Below are 17948 nucleotides of genomic sequence, written 5' to 3'. Positions count from 1 at the left end.
GTAGTGTAGAATATTTGATCGCTGGAAATGTACCCAAGGGAGCAGATGGGACATAGGAGTATATGTGCTGTTAACATTTGTTGAACTGTTCATGTACCATTATTTATTATTTGTATTGCAGTAATTTGCAGATGCCTTAGTCAGGAGTGGGGCCTTGTTGTGCTGGGTTCTGTACAATCAGGAAGCAAAGCAATCTCCACCCCAGAGAGTTTATAGTCCAGGTATATGCAAAATGTGACCAGCTGAGTATAGAAAGTACAGGAGAGGAAGACAAGAATACAAGGTGTTCCTATTTTTACTAACATTGCACATACAGAATAGAAATACAGATGGCTATTGTATAAACTGGGGTCTGCAATAATACAAACAAATGTCTTCCATCAGCCTGTGACAAATTCACTTTAACCTGCCAATAAATGATATTTGAGATATAATATGGCCTAGGGCAGGGGTAGTCAATTATTTTTGGTCACAGTCCAAATTTCATGGTCAAGGTATAGTCAAAGTCCAGACGCCAAAGAAACATTTTTCACACTGCAGTAACAATAATGACGATAAGTAAATAAAAAGTTTTTGCAGTCTGTTCAAAAGCCTCTGGTGGTCTGGATTTGGCTCACAGTCCTCCAGTTGATTTCCCCTGACCTAGTGGATAGAACATTGGACTGGGACTCAGGAAACCTGGGTTCTGTTCCTGGCTCCCCTGTATGCATGCTAGATGATAGTGGGCAAGTGACTTCATCTCTCTGTGCTTCAGTTTCCCATCTGTTATATGGGGGTAATGATCCTTGCCTTCTTTGTAAAGTGCTTTCAGATTTATGAATGAAAAGCACTATATAAGAGCTAGGTGGCATTATTATTATATAGTAGAAATAGAGTTGAGGGTGTAATATGAAATATGTGCCTTGTCTCTTTAAAGGCAGACAGTGAGCTGGAGTCAATTTGACACCACCAACCAGGAGCATAGTGTCTAGGGTTGAACAAAGAGAAAAGGACCCTTGAAATGGGGGAGGCTTATTTGGAAATAAGATATGAAAGGAGTACAGGAGAGACAGGAACCCATACCTGTTTTCTGTAAGGCAGTGAACACAGAGCTGACTGGAACTGGAATGTGTGCGATGGATATAGTAACAAGTGACTGTCATCTCCTCCTCCTTGAAGACATATGCATAGATTTTGAAGGGGTGGGGCAGATAAAAGTAACCTGAAAGGGGGTATAGGGACACCAGAGAGTCAAGGAAGTGGGAGGACACATATTCAAGGCAGGATCCGTACACACTTCTCTACCACAGGGTCAAGAGGAAGGGGCAGGCAGGGAGAAGGAAGTAGCACTCTAGCAATGCAGGAGTTTGCTTATTGATGATGGCGACCTGGATTGTACCCCAGTAGATTAGTTTGTGTAGAAGGTGAGGCCAGCTGGGCCTTAGAGACCATTTTGTTTGTTGTAATCTCTCTCCTACTTGGACAAATTCTCGCCACTGTTTGGGAGCTTCTTACAGACTTGTCCTTTGAGGTCAAAAACCAAAAAAACACCTCATCAGCCTCTAAGGTCTTGTCTAGATTAGGATACAAGGTCTAGTGTTCAAGTCAAGTGAAGCCCGGGAACACATTCTGTCTTTAATACATGTTCAGTTGCTTGAGCTTTAGCTGCTGGGCTATGTGGTCGGTCAGACTGTGTGTCTTTCACTCTTGTCCTGTTGAAACTGTTCCACTTTGTATATAATTAAATATGAGTTGAGCCAGAGCAAGAGAGACCGACTCTATAGCGTAATGGTCAGGGCAGTCACCTGGGATGTGGGAGACCCAGATTCAGATCCCTTGTCCATCAGGCAGAGCACAAACTTGAGCCTGGCTTTCCTAGATGAGTGTCCAAATCATCGGGTTAGTGGATATTTTGGGCTGGGGGCTTTCTGTGCAAAAAATACTGAAAAAATCTCAGTTTTTTCTTTGAGTGCTTGCTCATGTCCGTTCCATTGTAGGGGTGTGCGTGCCTCCATGCATGGTTACCGGAACTTTTTTCCCTTTAGTAGTTCCTGTAGAGCCGTCTCCAGTGCCCCCTGGAGCCCCGCACACATGCCGCGGTATATGAAGTGCTGCCGGCTCTACGCCCCTCAGTTCCTTCTTTCCACCTATGGTGGTTGCTGGAAATGCTACGACTTGCATCGCAGGTGTTCTCAATCCCTTTTGATCTCCTTAGTTGCTTGTTGTTTGTCTTAGTTAGGTAGATTAGACCTTAAGTGTTGTTAATAGTGGTAGTTAGTTACTTAGGATAGTCCCGGCTGGGACTTTGCCAGGAGCAGGGCATGCCCCAGTCACTGGGCTTCAAACCTTGTGCCTCCTGTGGGAAGCATTTCCACTGAGCGACCCCCATGATAGTTGCCTAAAGTGCCTTGGGGAAGCTCATTGTAAGGACAAATGCAAGATCTGTAAGGCTTTCAGACCCTGAACCTAAAAAGACAGAGAGACCCACTTGAAAGCCCTACAAATGGAGGCAGCACTCAGACCGGCCTCCGAACCAACCCGTTCTACTTCGATACCAAGCGTGGCATTGGTGCAGAGCATGCCCTCGGCACCCACCCTGCCTCGGCACCAGACTTCTTCCTCTTTGTCGAGGAAGAAACGGTGAAAGAAGCGTGCAGAGTGAGGCTGCTCCCCTGCACCATCCAAGAAAGTGAGGTCAAGCATGGGACCACACCGGGGTCAGATAGTGGAGACTCGCTCAACACCACCAGAGCCTACATCTCCAACCAGAGAGCCGCCTCTGACTCCTGGGAGTGGGAGGGCATCTCTGCACCTGTCGACGCCGGAGGCATTTCATGTGGCACGGACCTTGTTGGCTTTGCCTACACTGCCCCAGCCTCCGCCCAGAGAGAAGGGGCCGGTGTTGCAGGGGAAGCCCGTGCTGGGACCCCCTGGTTGGGTTAGACGATCCCCAGAGCCTGGGGAACAATCCCCAACAGCCCCGTCATCCCGAGTGGAGGGGTCGATGCGACACCGCTCTCTGAGAAGTCGGTCCGGGTCATGGTCGCTGGAGCACCTTGCATCAGCGGGGCACGGAGGGAGGTCGGCACCGGTTGCAGTCCCCAGCACTGGCCGAAGCTCATTCCAGGAGGTGGCACCTGTCTGGATTGCCTGCAAGAGGCCACTCCCCAGAAGGAAGCCAACACCACTCCCTCTCCCAGGGCTCGTTGTCATCACAATCGACGATGCCAAGAGGTCATTCTCCAGAGCGTTGGAGCACACCCAGATCGGGTCATTGCTCCCCCTCCACTCGGCACCATACAGTGGGAGCCTCCAGTGCAGCCCCATCGTGGTCATCTGACAGTGAGTCAGCGTCTTCTCAAGAGGAGGGCCACCAGGCGAGTCGTTGCCACCACTGGCAAAAGATGCTGGAGCACCCCCCTGCTCAGACAGCCCCGGAATGGCCTCGGGCAGTGGCCACCCCAATGGCCGTATTGGGTTTCTGGTGGGGGTTTCCGGTGGGACTGGGTCCGCTGTTGTTCAGGTCATCTGGGGTGCAGTTTGCACCACCGGCTCCGGAGAAGGGCCATCATTCAGCCTCCGATGATGACTTGGACCCCAAGAAGGGACTTCTGTTGGGGCCCCTCGTTAGCGTGAAGGGATGCCACCACCCACTGTGCCCCTCCAGTTCTCTTCCTCTTCCCCAGATGAGGCGGTCACCCAGGGACCATCGGCACCCCTGCATGATTCCAGGGCGCATCAAGAGCTTCTCAAGAGGGTGGCTTCCAACTTGGGGTTGGAGGTGGAGTAGCTAGAGGAGGCATCAGACAGTCTTTTTAATGTCCTGGCAGCGGCGACTCCAGCCCAGGTTGCCCTCCCTATGCATGAGGGGGTATTAAAGATAGTGAAGGGCTTGTGGCAAACCCCTTCATCAGTGGCCCCAACCTCTAAAGGGGCCGAAAAGAAATATTATGTCCCGGCCAAAGGATTTGAGTACCTTTTCACCCACCCCTCTCTTGGTACCCTGGTGGTAGATGCTGCCAACCAGCAGGATAGGCAGGAGCAGCCTGGTTCCATGCCCAAAAATAAAAACCACAAGAAATTGGACTTGTTCAGGAGAAAAGTTTATTCGATGGCAAGCCTGCAGTTTTGCATTGCCAATCAGCAGGCTCTCCTGGGTAGGTACAACTTCAATCTCTGGGACTCTCTCAAGCGCTTTGCAGACTCTTTGCCCCAGGACCAGGCACTGGACTTTAGCACCATCCTGAAGATGCCATCTGTATGCATAGATGCTCGTGGCTGCAATCCTCGGGTCTGTCCTAGGAGGTTCAACATTTCATCCAGAACCTCCCCTTCGATGGGTCAGCCTTGTTTTTGGACCAGACAGATGCAAAGTTGCATGGTCTGAAAGACTCGAGGGCCACACTCTGCTCCTTGGGTCTTTATACGCCCCGGGCCTCAAGGCACCAGTTCCATCCTCAAGGGCCAGAGCAGTAGAGATATCAGCTACAGCAGGTCACGCCCTACAGATAAAGGGACAGTAATAGGGGGTCTAGGAGACATCGACCAATGCCAGGGTCCACCTCAGCCCCCCAGCAAGGGCTGTCTAGGCGATCCAGTAAGCAAAAGAGATCATTTTGAAGATGCACCCAAGGACGGTGTTCCAGCCTGTTCCCTGGATCTTTCCCATCTCTTCCTGAACCGCCTAGCTCCTTTCCTGTCCGCATGGGCCAAGGTCACTTTGGACTGCTGGGTCCTTAGCATAGTTTCGGCAGGTTATTCCCTCACAAGCAACTTCTCATGCAAGAGGTAGAGAACCTTCTCAGCTGGGGGCGTAGAAGAGGTTCCACCGGACATGAGGGGAAAAGGGTTTTACTCGAGCTACTTCCTCATCCCAAAGTGAAAGGGGGTCTCAGGCCTATAGTAGACTTGCGTCATCTCAACAAATATCTCAAGAGACTGAAATTTCACATGGTTTCCCTTGCCTCCATCATTCCCTCCCTGGATCCAGGAGACTGGTATGCCGCCCTCGACCTAAAAGACGCATACGTCCATATTTCTCTTTTTCCCAGCCACAGACGTTTCCTCTGTTTCGTGGTGGCCAGCTCCCATTACCAGTTTGCGACGTTACCCTTTGGCCTTTCCTCGGGCCCAAGGGTGTTTACGAAATGTATGGTAGTAGTGGCAGCGCACCTGAGGTGCAAGGGGGTCCAAATTTTCCCCTATCTGGGGGATTGGTTAATCAGGGGCAGGTCCAGGGCCCATGTCCAGAACGGTGTATGTCTGACATGTGCCACCTGCCGTCGGCTGAGCCTGCTAATAAACAAGCAGAAGTTCACATTAACTCCAGTGCAGTGGGTAGAGTTCATCGGGGTGGTCCTGGACACTTCCCAAACCCGAGCTTTTCTTCCCCAGCCCCACTTCGAGGCGATGTCCGCCATCATCGCTCGCCTGCACCTGTGCCCAGCTACAGCAGTCAGGCACTGTCTGCAGTGGTTAGGCCACATGGCGGCCTGCACTTACATGGTGAGGCTGGCTCGGCTAAGACTCAGACCACTGCAGTCACGGCTTGCCTCGGTTTATGCCCTAAGCAGACATTCCCTGAACCAGGTGGTCACAGTCTCCCCTTCCCCCCCCCCCCCCACAGGTCCTGGCCGCATTAGACTGGTGGCAGAGCCCCCAGACAGTCCATTCAAGGAGCTAGTCCCCTTGGTCACTCTTCTATCGGATGCCTCGGACTTAGGATGGGGGACCCATATCAGTGCCAACCTCAGCATGCAAGTTCTGCTTTGAGCAGGTGAAGGTGCCCCTTCCGGGAATAATTACAGCCCACTCAACCAAAACTCAAGCTTCATCCACAGTGCCTGAGCAAGACATCTGCAGGGCTGCCACCTGGTCGTCTGTACACACCTTCACACCCCACTACACCATCGTCCAGCAGGGACGGGATGACGTGGGCTTCAGCAGAACCGTGCTGCAGGCAGCTTATCCGTAACTCCGGCCCACCTCCAAGGTATTGCTTGTGAGTCACCTACAATGGAATGACATGAGCAAGCACTTGAAGAAGAAAAGACGGTGACTTACCTTGTAACTGCTGTTCTTCGAGGTGTGTTGCTCATGTCCATTCCATAACTCACCTCCCATCCCCGCTGCCGGAGTTGGCGGCAAGAACGAATTGAGGGGGCGTAGGGCCGGCAGCGCCTCACATACCGTGGCATGTGCGCGGGGCTCCGGGGGGGTGCCGGAGCCGGCCCTACGGGTACTGCTAAAGGGGAAAAAAGTTCCGATAATCATGCACGGAGGCGCTCACACACCTACAATGGAATGGACATGAGCAACACATCTCGAAGAACAACAGTTACAAGGTAAGTAACTGTCTTTTTTTTATTCTGCATTGTGATGAAAATAAATTCCAAAACCTCCCTCCTCCCGCCCGGCCAGCTGTAACTAATGTGTTCTTACAGATCACCCTTTATTCTGGTCTAGATCCCGCTTAAGCAGAGGGAATGAAGGAAGGCTATCCAGAGCCTATCTTGCTTTGTATTCTTGATAAAAAAAGGCCTGGATTAGAGCAGTGGTTCTCAACGAGGGGTATGTGTACCCCTGGGGGTATGCAGAAGTCTTACAGGAGGTATGTCAGCTCATCTAGATATTTGTCTTGTTTTACAACAGGCTACATAAAAAGCAACTAGCAAAGTCAGTGCAAGCTAAAATTGCATACAGACAAAGACTTGTTTATACTGCTCTATATACACTGACATGTAAGTACAGTATTTATATTCCAATTGATTTAGTTTATAATTCTATGGTAAAATGAGAAAGAAAGCTATCTTTCAGTAGTAGTGTGCTGTGACACTTTTGTATTTTTATGTCTGATTTTGTAAGCAGGTAGTTTTTAAGTGAGGTGAAACTTGCAGCTCCGACTCCTGACGGAGTACGGTAGTCTGGAAAGGTTGAGAGTCACTGGGTTAGAGGGATCATTTCCTTCGTGTCGTGCTGCTTTCAGGGCAGAGATCTTAAATATGAACAGCAAACACCTAATGACCATAGATGAGAACAGAGTTTAAAGGCTTCAAGTGGCACCGCAGGAGTCTTCGTGGATCTTGTAGGTTTCCCAGCATAGGTGAACATATTGAAAAGGTTTTTCACATGAAAAGTTTGGGCTGGGGTTTTCTCCCTCCTAGCCCAGTTCAGCTCCAGTTCCTCCCTGATTCCATGCCAGCTGCACCTGGGAGCTCACAGAAAAGTTACTACAACTTAAAGCAACTGTTTGGTGGGGTGCCTGTAGGACGGATGGTACATGTTCCCTGGCTTGGCACATTACAAGCCACAGAGCCTATCCAGTGGGGCGGGGGGAAGGGTCAGGGTTGCAGTGGTGGTGCTCTCTCTCCCTTCTGTGCAACCAGGACTCTCTGCACATGGTCCAGTCTGGCCCATAGTAATGAAATGTGTCTAGATACAGGCTCTTCATGTGCAATGGATGTGTTTTATATCTTGGAAACTAGCTACAAACAGGCTGTGGCAATATGGACATTATTGTGGAGGTGGGGGGAAGGTATTTCAAAAAAAAAATAAAGGAAAATTAATCTTCTAAAGAATGTGAAACTAAGTGTGGATACTTCTGACTTGATGACTTCCTCATTCCAGTTCTGTGTGCAATCACTGAATCTATAAATAACTTTCCAAACAGCTACTTGATTGGGAATATACAGGATTTTAGCAAACACACCAACAACATGGTTTTATATGGCTGGGAGTTGGGGGTGGGAGGGGGTAATCTGTTAAGCCTGAGCATATCCAGCATTAATGATAGCAATTTTTAATTAACCTGATTTAGAAGCCAGATATAATACTGATGAAAATGAGAGGGTAGAACACACAGTAATTTATTCCAGTACAGTGGTCATGACTGTTGAATTAAATTTATTCAAATTAACTTTTAAAAAAATCTTTGAAGCAGTAGGCTTAGTGCTGGATGCCATGCACTGGAAATTGAGTTATAGATCAGGGGGAGTAAAGACCGATCTTGGTCTTGTTTAAAAGAGAAAAAAAAACCAGTTTGTGGTCTTTTACCTGCTGCCCCTTTTTGGGATTTGCTGGTTACAGGAAGATGGTCCCAGTCAGTTCAACATAAGAGACTGCCTAGGATTCACTTGTCTTCCACAGAACAGTACCTACCTTTGGAATGAAGGCCATTATAATAAGTACTTAGCTAGGTAATAGGCAGCAGCTGTTCAATGGCATACAGCACCATTATACAGCAGTTTACAGCAGGAAGTGAACCTGTATGCTGGTGAACCTGTAGGAGCAGTTCAGCTAAGAAGAATGTAACTGAACTGGACTTAAGTACGCGATCTGTGAAATGGCCCAAAAATGGTGGTGGCTTAAAAAAAGCCAAACCAGCCAACCAATCCTTCAACAGGCTGAATTCCAGATAGAAAAGAGACCACACAATACATGGTAGTGTATTGACAAAAGCAGGCTGCTGGGTGTGTACACTGTTCATGGATTCATACGTTTATGAAAGCACATGACAGCATGATTTTCAGGTGTACAGTAAATGATGCTTTCCAGGAGAGGTTAGAGTCCTGTTGACTTCAATTGCTTCTGTGAGCAAGGCTTGCAAAATAGGGCTTTTAGTTTTTAAAACGATATTCCTCTGTATTCACTGTGACCGGCTGTACGTGCCTAGCTGACTGAAGAAGGATGCTTTGTAGCCTTTGTGAAAATGCCCATTAAAACCCTTTGCCATACCTGTTAGTTCCAAATAGTACAAATTGTCTCGCTTGTCATTTTCTAGGTGGCTTGGCCGATAATTGAGTACCTCCTATTGTGCAAGTGATGAGTGGCCCCAAGAGCCGTAGTGTTTTCATACAACGTTTCTAGCTTTCCCATAAAAAGAGAATCTGCTTTATAGAAACTCTGCTGCTGATAAGGAAGGGCCCAATTGAATAAAGTGCTGAGCTTTTGCTCCAAGACATAGAGTGCTCTCAGTTCCTGATGGGAGTAGGGAGGGCTCAGAACAATACAGGATTGGATCATAAAGAAGCAGTAGCATAACTTTCTAACTGAAGTTCCAGAGGGGTAGCCGTTTTTTCTAATTTAAGATTTGTTTTTAAATTCAGTGATTATCTATTGAGCAAAACTGTAGACTTAATAAAATGTGCGTACTCCAACCCTGAAATTTTATTGTGAATTCAGTAACACTGACACATCACCTTAATATGGCACTGCAAGCAACTAAGTAGTAGTGGTGTTCTGCACAACACAGTGAATATTCCTGTATTCTTCAAAGTGTTGGTTATTTGCCTTCTCTTTCCAGGGGAATCATATTTCAATATTGGAGCTGACGAGGGAAAACTTAGAATGCATCCTTGTGCTCTCAACATTTCCTGCCCATCTGATAATGTGTGTCTGCTTTATATCTCAACTACGCCAATCATCCCTTTGTTTACACAGATTTTTTTTTCCTAGGGGTGCTCTCTTTTTTCCTTACTGTTATTGAAAGAAGTGTGTTTTCTCTGTCCTTCTCATTGCAGGTTATCCAACTGGGTATCCCACAGCTGCCGCTACCTACAATCCGAATATGTATCCAACCAGCAGCCCTGGCTATGCCCCAGGTAAGAACAACTTTCCATTCTGGAAACAGTGCAGGACATGATTAAGAATAGAAAAGAGTTTCACTCATTTGTCAACTGGCACACAGAATCCAGCTGCCTCCATATGCAATAATTCAGAGACTGTAGTAAGCTCTCCCATTACTTCACAAACTATGTCACTGCATGGTTCCCAGTCATCGGTGTGTCTGTGGCCCCTCACCATAGCATCTGAGCGCCTCACAATCTTTAGTGTATTTAGCCTCACAATCCCCCTGGGAGGCAATGCTGTTATTCCCATTTACAGATGGGGAACTGAGAAAGTGACTTGCCCGAGGTCACATAGGAAGTCCATGGCCAAGCAAGGAATTGAACCCTGGTCTCCCCTGTCGTAGGCTAGTGTCCTAACCACTGGGCCATCCTTCTGCTCTAGAAATTCATCAAAAGTGTCCTTATAGAGAATTAAAATAGAATTGCATTGTCATATAGATGAGCACAGACCATATTGTAATGATTATCCTTCCTTTTCTGAGTGTGCGCTTAATCAATAATTGGCAAAATTCAGTAATTCACAATGAATTGTTCCTGCCCCTCAGGAGTGCAAATTAACGAGGTGCCACTGGTGATTAATTTTGAATATTCTAAAGTAATTTTCTTGCCTAAACAAACCACTTGCATTTCATGCATTTTGAGCCCAAACCTTGAAGTCTTTGGAGCCAGTAGAAGATTTCCTTTAGGCCAATGGTTCTCAACCTATTTACCATTGTGGGCCACATCTAGTACTACCTGTATGGCCCTGAGGATGTCACATGGGCTGTAGCTGTGTGCTGATTGGGCCGCAAGCCGGCCACAGATTAAGAACCACTGCTTTAAGCCCCAATTCAGGAAAGGGTCTCTATTAAATATGTGCTTAAAGTGAAGCATATGTTTAAGAGCTTTTCTGAATCAGGGCCTCAGGTGGAACAAATAAAAATACTTACTCACAATGACTCGTTCCTTACACTATGAGCAGGCTCTTAGGCTTCAGGGGAACTACTCGTTGAGTAAGGTACTACTCAGTATGACTGAGGATGACAGAATCAGGGGCTAAATAAAGGCTTCAGGATACATGGCCCTTGTTTATTTTGTTGCTTCATCTACAATGTAATTTCAACAGTACATCGTTTGAAAAGATGCACTGTTTCTTTTTGAAACCCCAGTGTTTTTGAAATAGATCGCTTATTATTTATTACCTGTTGCTTTTTAAGCCACAGTGGTGTTCTTACAGGGAGATTGGTGGGGAGGGGCAAAGCAGCAGCAGGATAAAGGAATGGGATAGTGGTCGTGGGGGAAGCAGGGAGGCAGTGGAGGGGGAAGAGAGAGCAAGTAGGGACCTGGTGAGGGCTGGGAGGGAATGGTGCTCGATGGTGGTGAAAGCAGTGATCCGTAGGGAAGGTGAGGGGTGCAGAGCAGGAATCTGGGATGGGGGGAAGTAGTAAAGACCCAGAAGGGTTTTGGAGGGTGGGAACGGTAGTGATGGAGGAAATAGGGGCCCAGAGACGATTGGGGGCCTGGGGAGTGATGATGATGGACCCAAGGGGGAGAAGTGGGTAGATGGGGTGAAAGCGGGAACCTGAAGTTAGGGGTAGTGGAGATGGGGAGGGGAAAGGAGGGACATAGATTTGAAGTGGGGGAGACAGGGACTGTTTATAACAAACCCTGAGTTTCTTGGCTCCTTTTTCCAGCAGAAAAGCATTGTGCTGGAAAATTTTCAACCAGCTATCTTAGTGGTCATTATATGATGTACTTAGTGTGCTAGATGCTTAATGACAGACAGTGACGCAGGGAAGCTTGATAAAGAGATTCTCTCAAGTAAGTTTGAGAATTAAGAGATAACATTTTGAAGAGGACCTCTTCAAAAGTGTTATGCTTCAGGATTACCACCTGTGTCAGGTGCGGGTGTTAGAGAGCAGGGATAAGGAGGTAAGTTTAAGAAAATGGTGCACATGGTCAGGATTTAAATGTATAGAACCCAGGAGCAGATTTTTTGGGTAGCCCTGATCTATGCTGAGTAGAGAAATTGCACTTGTCCCAAAAGGAAGCTGATAAAATTAGCAGTTGCATTCTGCTGCACCAAGCGAAAACAGAGAGAGGAATGTGTGGAGCCTCTGATACAGACATGGAAAGAGCAGGCAAGGAGAGAACTAGGAAAGCTCTGCACTGTGGAGTGCAGGTGGATAGTGTGTGAAGTTGAAGGGGAGTGATCTACTGTGCAGTTGTCTAGATAGTAATTGATGACCCAGCTGAGTACGTGTGTGTGTCCTTTCTCAAGTGCTCTCATTCCAGTTGAACATCAGCACTTAAAAGCGTGCTGCCAAATGAGAGTATCACATGGAGGTGCTTGTTGCATTCAGCAGCAAAGGAGTTAAAGCATAAGAGAAGCTTTAGCAGAGGCAGACTCAAGGTATGGGCAAGTTCTGGCCACCTTCCAAACTTACCTCCTCAAGGGAAATATGGGAGGAAAAATAATGTTTACAGTTGAGAATTATGCCAAGATTTCAGACCTTCGGAGCACTGGAGGATGGGGTAGATTGCACCCTCAGCAAGTTTGTGGATGACACTAAGCTGGGGGGAGTGGTAGATACCCTGGAAGGTAGGGATAGGATACAGAGTGACCTAAACAAACTGGAGGATTGGGCCAAAAGAAATCTAATGAGGTTCAACAAAGAAAAGTGCAGAGTCCTCCACTTAGGAAGGAAGAATCCCATGCACAGCTATAGACTGGGGACCGACGAGCTAGGCAGCAATTCTGCAGAAAAGGACCTGGGGGAACAGTGGATAAAAAGCTGGATATGAGTCAGCAGTGTGCCCTGGTTGTCAAGAAGGCTAATAGCATATTGGGCTGCATTAGGAGGGGCATTGCCAGCAGATCACGGGAAGTGATTATTCCCCTCTATTCGGCATTGGTGAGGCCGCATTTGGAGTATTGTGTCCAGTTTTGGGCCCCCCATTACAAAAAGGATGTAGACAAGTTGGAGAGAGTCCAGCGGAGGGCAACAGAAATGATTAGGGGGCTGGAGCACAGGACTTATGAGGAGAGACTAAGGAAACTGGGCTTGTTTAGTCTGCAAAAGAGAAGAATGAGGGGGATTTGATAGCGGCCTTTAACTACCTGAAAGGGGGTTCCAGAGAGGATGGGGCTAGGTTGTTCTCGGTGGTGGGAGATGACAGAACAAGGAGTAACGGTCTCAAGTTGCAGTTCGGGAGGTCTAGGTTGGACATTAGGAAAACGTTTTTCACTAGGATGGTGGTGAAGCACTGGAATGGGTTACCTAGGGAGGTGGTGGAATCTCCATCTTCAGAGGTTTTTAAGCTGAGGCTTGACAAAGACCTGGCTGGGATGATATAGCTGAGGTTAGTCCTGCTTTGAGCAGGGGTTGGACTAGATACCTCCTGAGGTCCCTTCCAACTCTAATATTCTATGATTCTGTGATTAAGGAGAGTCATGGCAATGTCAGGGACATGGGACAAAGAGGACCTTTTACCCAGGAGGAGGATTTCAGACTTTGATTCATTCAATTGTAGGAAGTTATGGTTGGAGCCAATAACTGAAACCTTCTGTCCCATTTGTGGGTTTTGAAGAGCCTCTGGCATACTTCAAGCTGGCTAACCAATCTTTTGGAATTCCTCCTGTGCTGATCATCCACATGTGTGCTGTGCATTTAATAAAACCCAATGGAAAGGGAATCAAGGTACTAACATATTAAAGGAGAGAGAAGCAGTATTGAGTAACAGGTTAATATACTGACTGATGGATTTTGGCAAATGAGGCAGGTATTTAAAGGTTCATCTACACTGCACACTCCTTTTGGTGGAATATAGAGTGCATACACTGCTCGTCCTCCTAGCATGGATAGAAATTGCAGCGTGGCTGGTGAGGCACTGCTTAGGTGAGTAGAGCAAGGACATGTCTGAATCCCATGGATATGTACCTAGGTATGCACCCTACCTGTCCATGCAGTGCCTCCCATATCTACACTGTTGTTCTTAGCAGTGTAACGTCCCTCTGCACCTCTGCTGCCAGAGTCTTTCCCCAGCATAGGGAAGAACTCCAGCAACAGGGATCTGGAAAGGCTCCAGCAACCTTAGAAATGCACATGTAACATAGTACTGTTTACTTCTGCATACCATACTGAGTCCTGGAATGTTATTCATATACAAGATGTGGAGTGAATGAGCCAAAGGCTCTGTACTGTGCCCCGTTCAAGATGCACATTCAAAGGTTGTTTAAAACCTTGTGTGATATAACACTGTATTGTTTTAAAAATAGCCCACAAAGAGAAATTGGAAAGATTAGAACTACAGATAGGAGATAGAAGTGAGACAGGTGCATAAAATGGTGAATAGAACAGAGAGAATTAACGAGGGTCTCCTATTTTACCCTTCATGAATGCAAGAATGAGGAGATGGTCATTGAAACAGAAAAGAAACAAATAGTAAAATGACAAAAAAAATTTTTTTTTGCACAATGCTTAGTTAACCTGGGGAACTCCCTACCACAAAGCATAATTGGGGAATAAGAGTCTAGCAAGATTCCAAGAGAGATGAGGCATGTATACGGATAATGAGAACATCTACACTTTACATGAGACAGGACAAAAATATAAAGGATGGATGTACATCTTAATACCTCAGCAAAGCCAGCCACTGACTGATAGGGGTTAGGAAAGGTTATTCAATAATTGATAATTACAAGAATTCTGTCACCTTCTTCTGAAGCATCTGGACCAGGCCGTTGTCAGAGACAAGATGTCAAATGAGGTGGCCCATTGGTTTGAATGTTTTCTGAGATACCCTCAGAACAGGGAAGGCAAGCACTCAAAGTGCAAGTCTCCTAATCTTTCTGACACTGCTTATTAAGCTCTGTAATAGTGGAGGTAACCAAACACTCAAACACTGAAAGATAAGTCGAGCATCCCTTTTGGTAAACTGGAGCGGAGGGTGCTCAGAAAACTGAACAATTGCCACCAGATTTTAAGATTTTAAGTCCAGAAGTCCTGTCTGAATTTCTTGTTCTTCTTTGAGTGCTTGCCCATGTCCATTCCAAGTTAGGTGTGCACGTGCTACATGCATAGTTGCTGGAGATTTTTCCCCTAGTGGTACCCGTAGGATCGGCTCTAGAACCCTCTGGAACTCTGTGTGTATGCACCGGAATAGGGGGCGCCGCCGGTCTCCTTCCCCCTCAATTCCTTCTTACCGCCCATGACGGTTGCTGGAACGCCTTCTCTCTCTTGCTCTGCAAGACTCTCCCTTTAGGGGTTAATCTATAGTGTTGTTTATAGTTTTAGTGCATATATTTATTGTAAATATTAGTGTACATAGTGGATAGTTAGTTAGGTCCCGATCTTTGAGGGACTCTGTGCTTGGAGCTGGGCATGCCCCAGTCTCTGGGCTTCAAACTCTGTACCTCCTGTGAGAAGCACATGCCCGTAAGCAGCCCTCACACCAACTGCTTAAAGTGCCTCAGGGAGTCTCACGGAAGAGACAAGTGCCACATCTGCAGGGGATTCAAGCCCTGCACAAGGCGGGACAGAAGACTGAAGGCTATCCTGATAGAAGGCTTTCTCAGGCCCGACTCAGAGCCTAGCTGCTCCAATTCCACCCCAAGTATGTCAGCATCAGTGAGACGCACACCACTGGCACCAAGCTATTCCCGTCACCATTCTCCAGCACCAAGGAGGAGGCACAAAAAGCAGCAGAGGGGGTCACTTGCTCAAAGGAAGGACAAGCGGGCAGAGGCAGTGCGACCCATGCCAGGCTACTCCGCTTCCGCGACACCCATGTCGTGGCCGTTGACTCCACAGAGGGCGTTGAGTCCAGTGCAGAACCTGCTGCCATTGCTGGGAGATGTTAACAACCTGGCTGTCCCATCGACACCTGAGGCCTTCCAGGCAGTAAGGGACTTGCTGTCCCTGCCGGTGCCCCCCACTCTATTGGGGCTTAGAGTGCAGGCGGCAGAAGGGAAGAGGAGGCTCCAAGCACCCTTCCCAGCTCTGGGCCCTCAGGTAGTCTCCATATGCAATCTCTTTATTGTGGAAAATGAAACTTACAAATGTAGATTTTTTTTTTTTGGTTACATAACTGCACTCAAAAGCAAAACAATGTAAATCTTTAGGTTCTACAAGTCCACTCAGTCCTACTTCTTCTTCAGCCAATCGCTAAGACAAACAAGTTTGTTTACATTTATGAGAGTTCATGCTGCCCACTTCTTGTTTACAGTGTCACTTGAAAGTGAGAATAGGCGTTCACGTGGCTCTGTTGTAGCCAGCGTTGCAAGGTATTTACGTGCCAGATATGCTAAACATTTGTATGGCCTTCATGCTTTGGCCACCATTCCAGAGGACATGCTTCCATGCCAATGACGCATGTTAAAAAATAATGCGTTAATTAAATTTGTGACTGAACTCCTTGAGGGATAATTGTATGTCTCCCGCTCTGTAGTTTTACCCGCATTCTACCATAGATTGGTCAATTTATGAATACTTTCACTGCAGATTTGACAAAACGCAAAGAAGGTACCAATATGAGATTTCTAAAGATAGCTACAATACTGGACTCAAGGTTTAAGAATCTGAAGTGCCTTCCAAAATCTGAGAGGGATGAGGTGTGGCACATACTGTCAGAAGTCTTAAAAGGGCAACACTTGGATGCAGAAATTACAGAACCCAATTAAGAACCGAAAAAGAAAATCAACCTTCTGTTGGTGGCATCTGAGTCAGATGATGGAAATTAATGTGCTTCGGTCTGCACTGTTTTGGATCATTATCAAACAGAACTCGTCATAGCATGGATGCATGTCTTTTGGAATGGTGGTCAAAGCATGAAGAGGCGTACAAATGTTTAGCACAAACGGTTTTAATCGTGCGATTAATTTTTTTAATCGCTTGACAGCCCTACTGTAATTTAATTCATGATTATCCCAGTCCTCATCTCAGCGAAGCTACCACATTCCTCTACTTCTGACAGACCTCCACTCACATCACTCCAGGCCTCTACTGATCCCTCAATTTCTGTGGCCAATTCTGTGGTTTCTGGTCCTCCATGTGTGTTGCAAGCTTCTGGGTCCAATACCAACATGCCTCCCTGTAAAGACATTTACATATTCTTCCCTAACATTCTTCACACATGCAAAGGGGAGTGTTTGGAGCCAGCGGATTTAACCATCATATTCTGTACAGATTTGCATAGTTCTGAAACAGCACGTGCCTTCCTCTGCTGTTCTCTTCAGATTCTCCTGCTGTAGTAGCAGAATGCCTCGTCTTTGTGAAATAAGTAACAGAATGGCAAAGGTGGCTAGAACCATCCCTTCCTACACACTCCACAGCAGCACGGGAGGAGAGAGAAGGATTTTGCAGGCACTAAATGAAGTGATTTTGGCACTTAGGAACGTAGCTCTCAGGAGCCTGAGTCCCTTTTGAAAATGGGATGTAGGTGCTTTTGGAAATTTTACCCGAGATCAAAAAGTCTTACAGCTCCTTCCTCCTTTGTGGATTTCCTACCAGACAGTACAGGTGAAGTCAGACTCGTTTCTTCTCTCGAGTGACTTCTCACCAATTCTTATAAGTCATTCGTAGAAGGGGATTTAACAATCAGCTGCTGTCAAACTAGCGCTCCCAAATTGCTTATCACACTGACAGTAGTTCAGAAATAAATCAGCTCTACATCTGACTCACAAATTACACCCACTGCAAAACATTCTTTTGCTTAACTTACGAAAAGTTTCTAGGTGCATTTAGTGCAAAGGAAAAGAAAGGAGGAAAGAGAGAGAGAAAATCCCCTCAGTTAAAGACAGAGTCACCAGGATATCTACATATGTCTGAATACAATTTTCTCTTAGGCTACATCTACACTACATATCTCGGGCGGCAGGGTGTAGGCTACGTGTGTCTACACACTGCCATTAAAAGTAGGCTGCATCCCCACAGCGGTGTGTAGCTACACCTGTCAGTGAAAGGCTCTGGCAGCAGGGAGCCTCCCCCATGCCAAAGCCTTTTCCTGCAGCCGGAGGGAATATTAAGATGTATATTCATCCTTTATATTTTTGTCCAGTCTACTGTAACAGTGGGCGTTCTCATTATCAGTATACACACCTCATCTCTCTTGTAATCTTGCTGAACTTTTATCTTCAGTTATGCTTTGTGGCAGGTCATTCCCCAGGTTAATTAAGCATTGCGCCAAAAATATTCTTTTATTCTTTTATTATTTGTTGCCTTTCAATTTCATTGACTGTCCCCTCATTCTTGCATTACGTGAAAGGTAAAATAGGAGATCCTGGTTTATCTTCTCTGTACCAATCATCATTTTGTGTACCTCTTTTGCCTCTCCCTCTGAGCTAATCCTTCCAATTTCTCTTCA

At 46.7% G+C, this 17948-nt stretch overlaps 1 protein-coding gene across 11 annotated transcripts in view; it reads left to right on the top strand.

Moving 5' to 3' along the window:
* Positions 1-17948, top strand: part of FAM168A (family with sequence similarity 168 member A) — a 339525-nt gene that overhangs the window by 271448 nt on the left and 50129 nt on the right. For all 11 annotated transcript variants that reach the window (XM_067533326.1, XM_067533324.1, XM_067533325.1 and 8 more), the window contains one exon: positions 9498-9578. In XM_067533326.1, coding sequence (XP_067389427.1) covers positions 9498-9578 — 81 coding nt within the window. The remainder of the gene's footprint in view (positions 1-9497; positions 9579-17948) is intronic.

This window comes from Emydura macquarii, unplaced genomic scaffold (assembly GCF_026122565.2).
Source record: "Emydura macquarii macquarii isolate MOO-44397 ecotype Brisbane River unplaced genomic scaffold, CSIRO-AGI_Emac_v2 contig_3328, whole genome shotgun sequence".
NCBI lineage: Eukaryota > Metazoa > Chordata > Testudines > Chelidae > Emydura > Emydura macquarii.
Note: the sequence above shows the minus strand (reverse complement) of the source record. Positions and strands in the feature narration are given on the sequence as shown.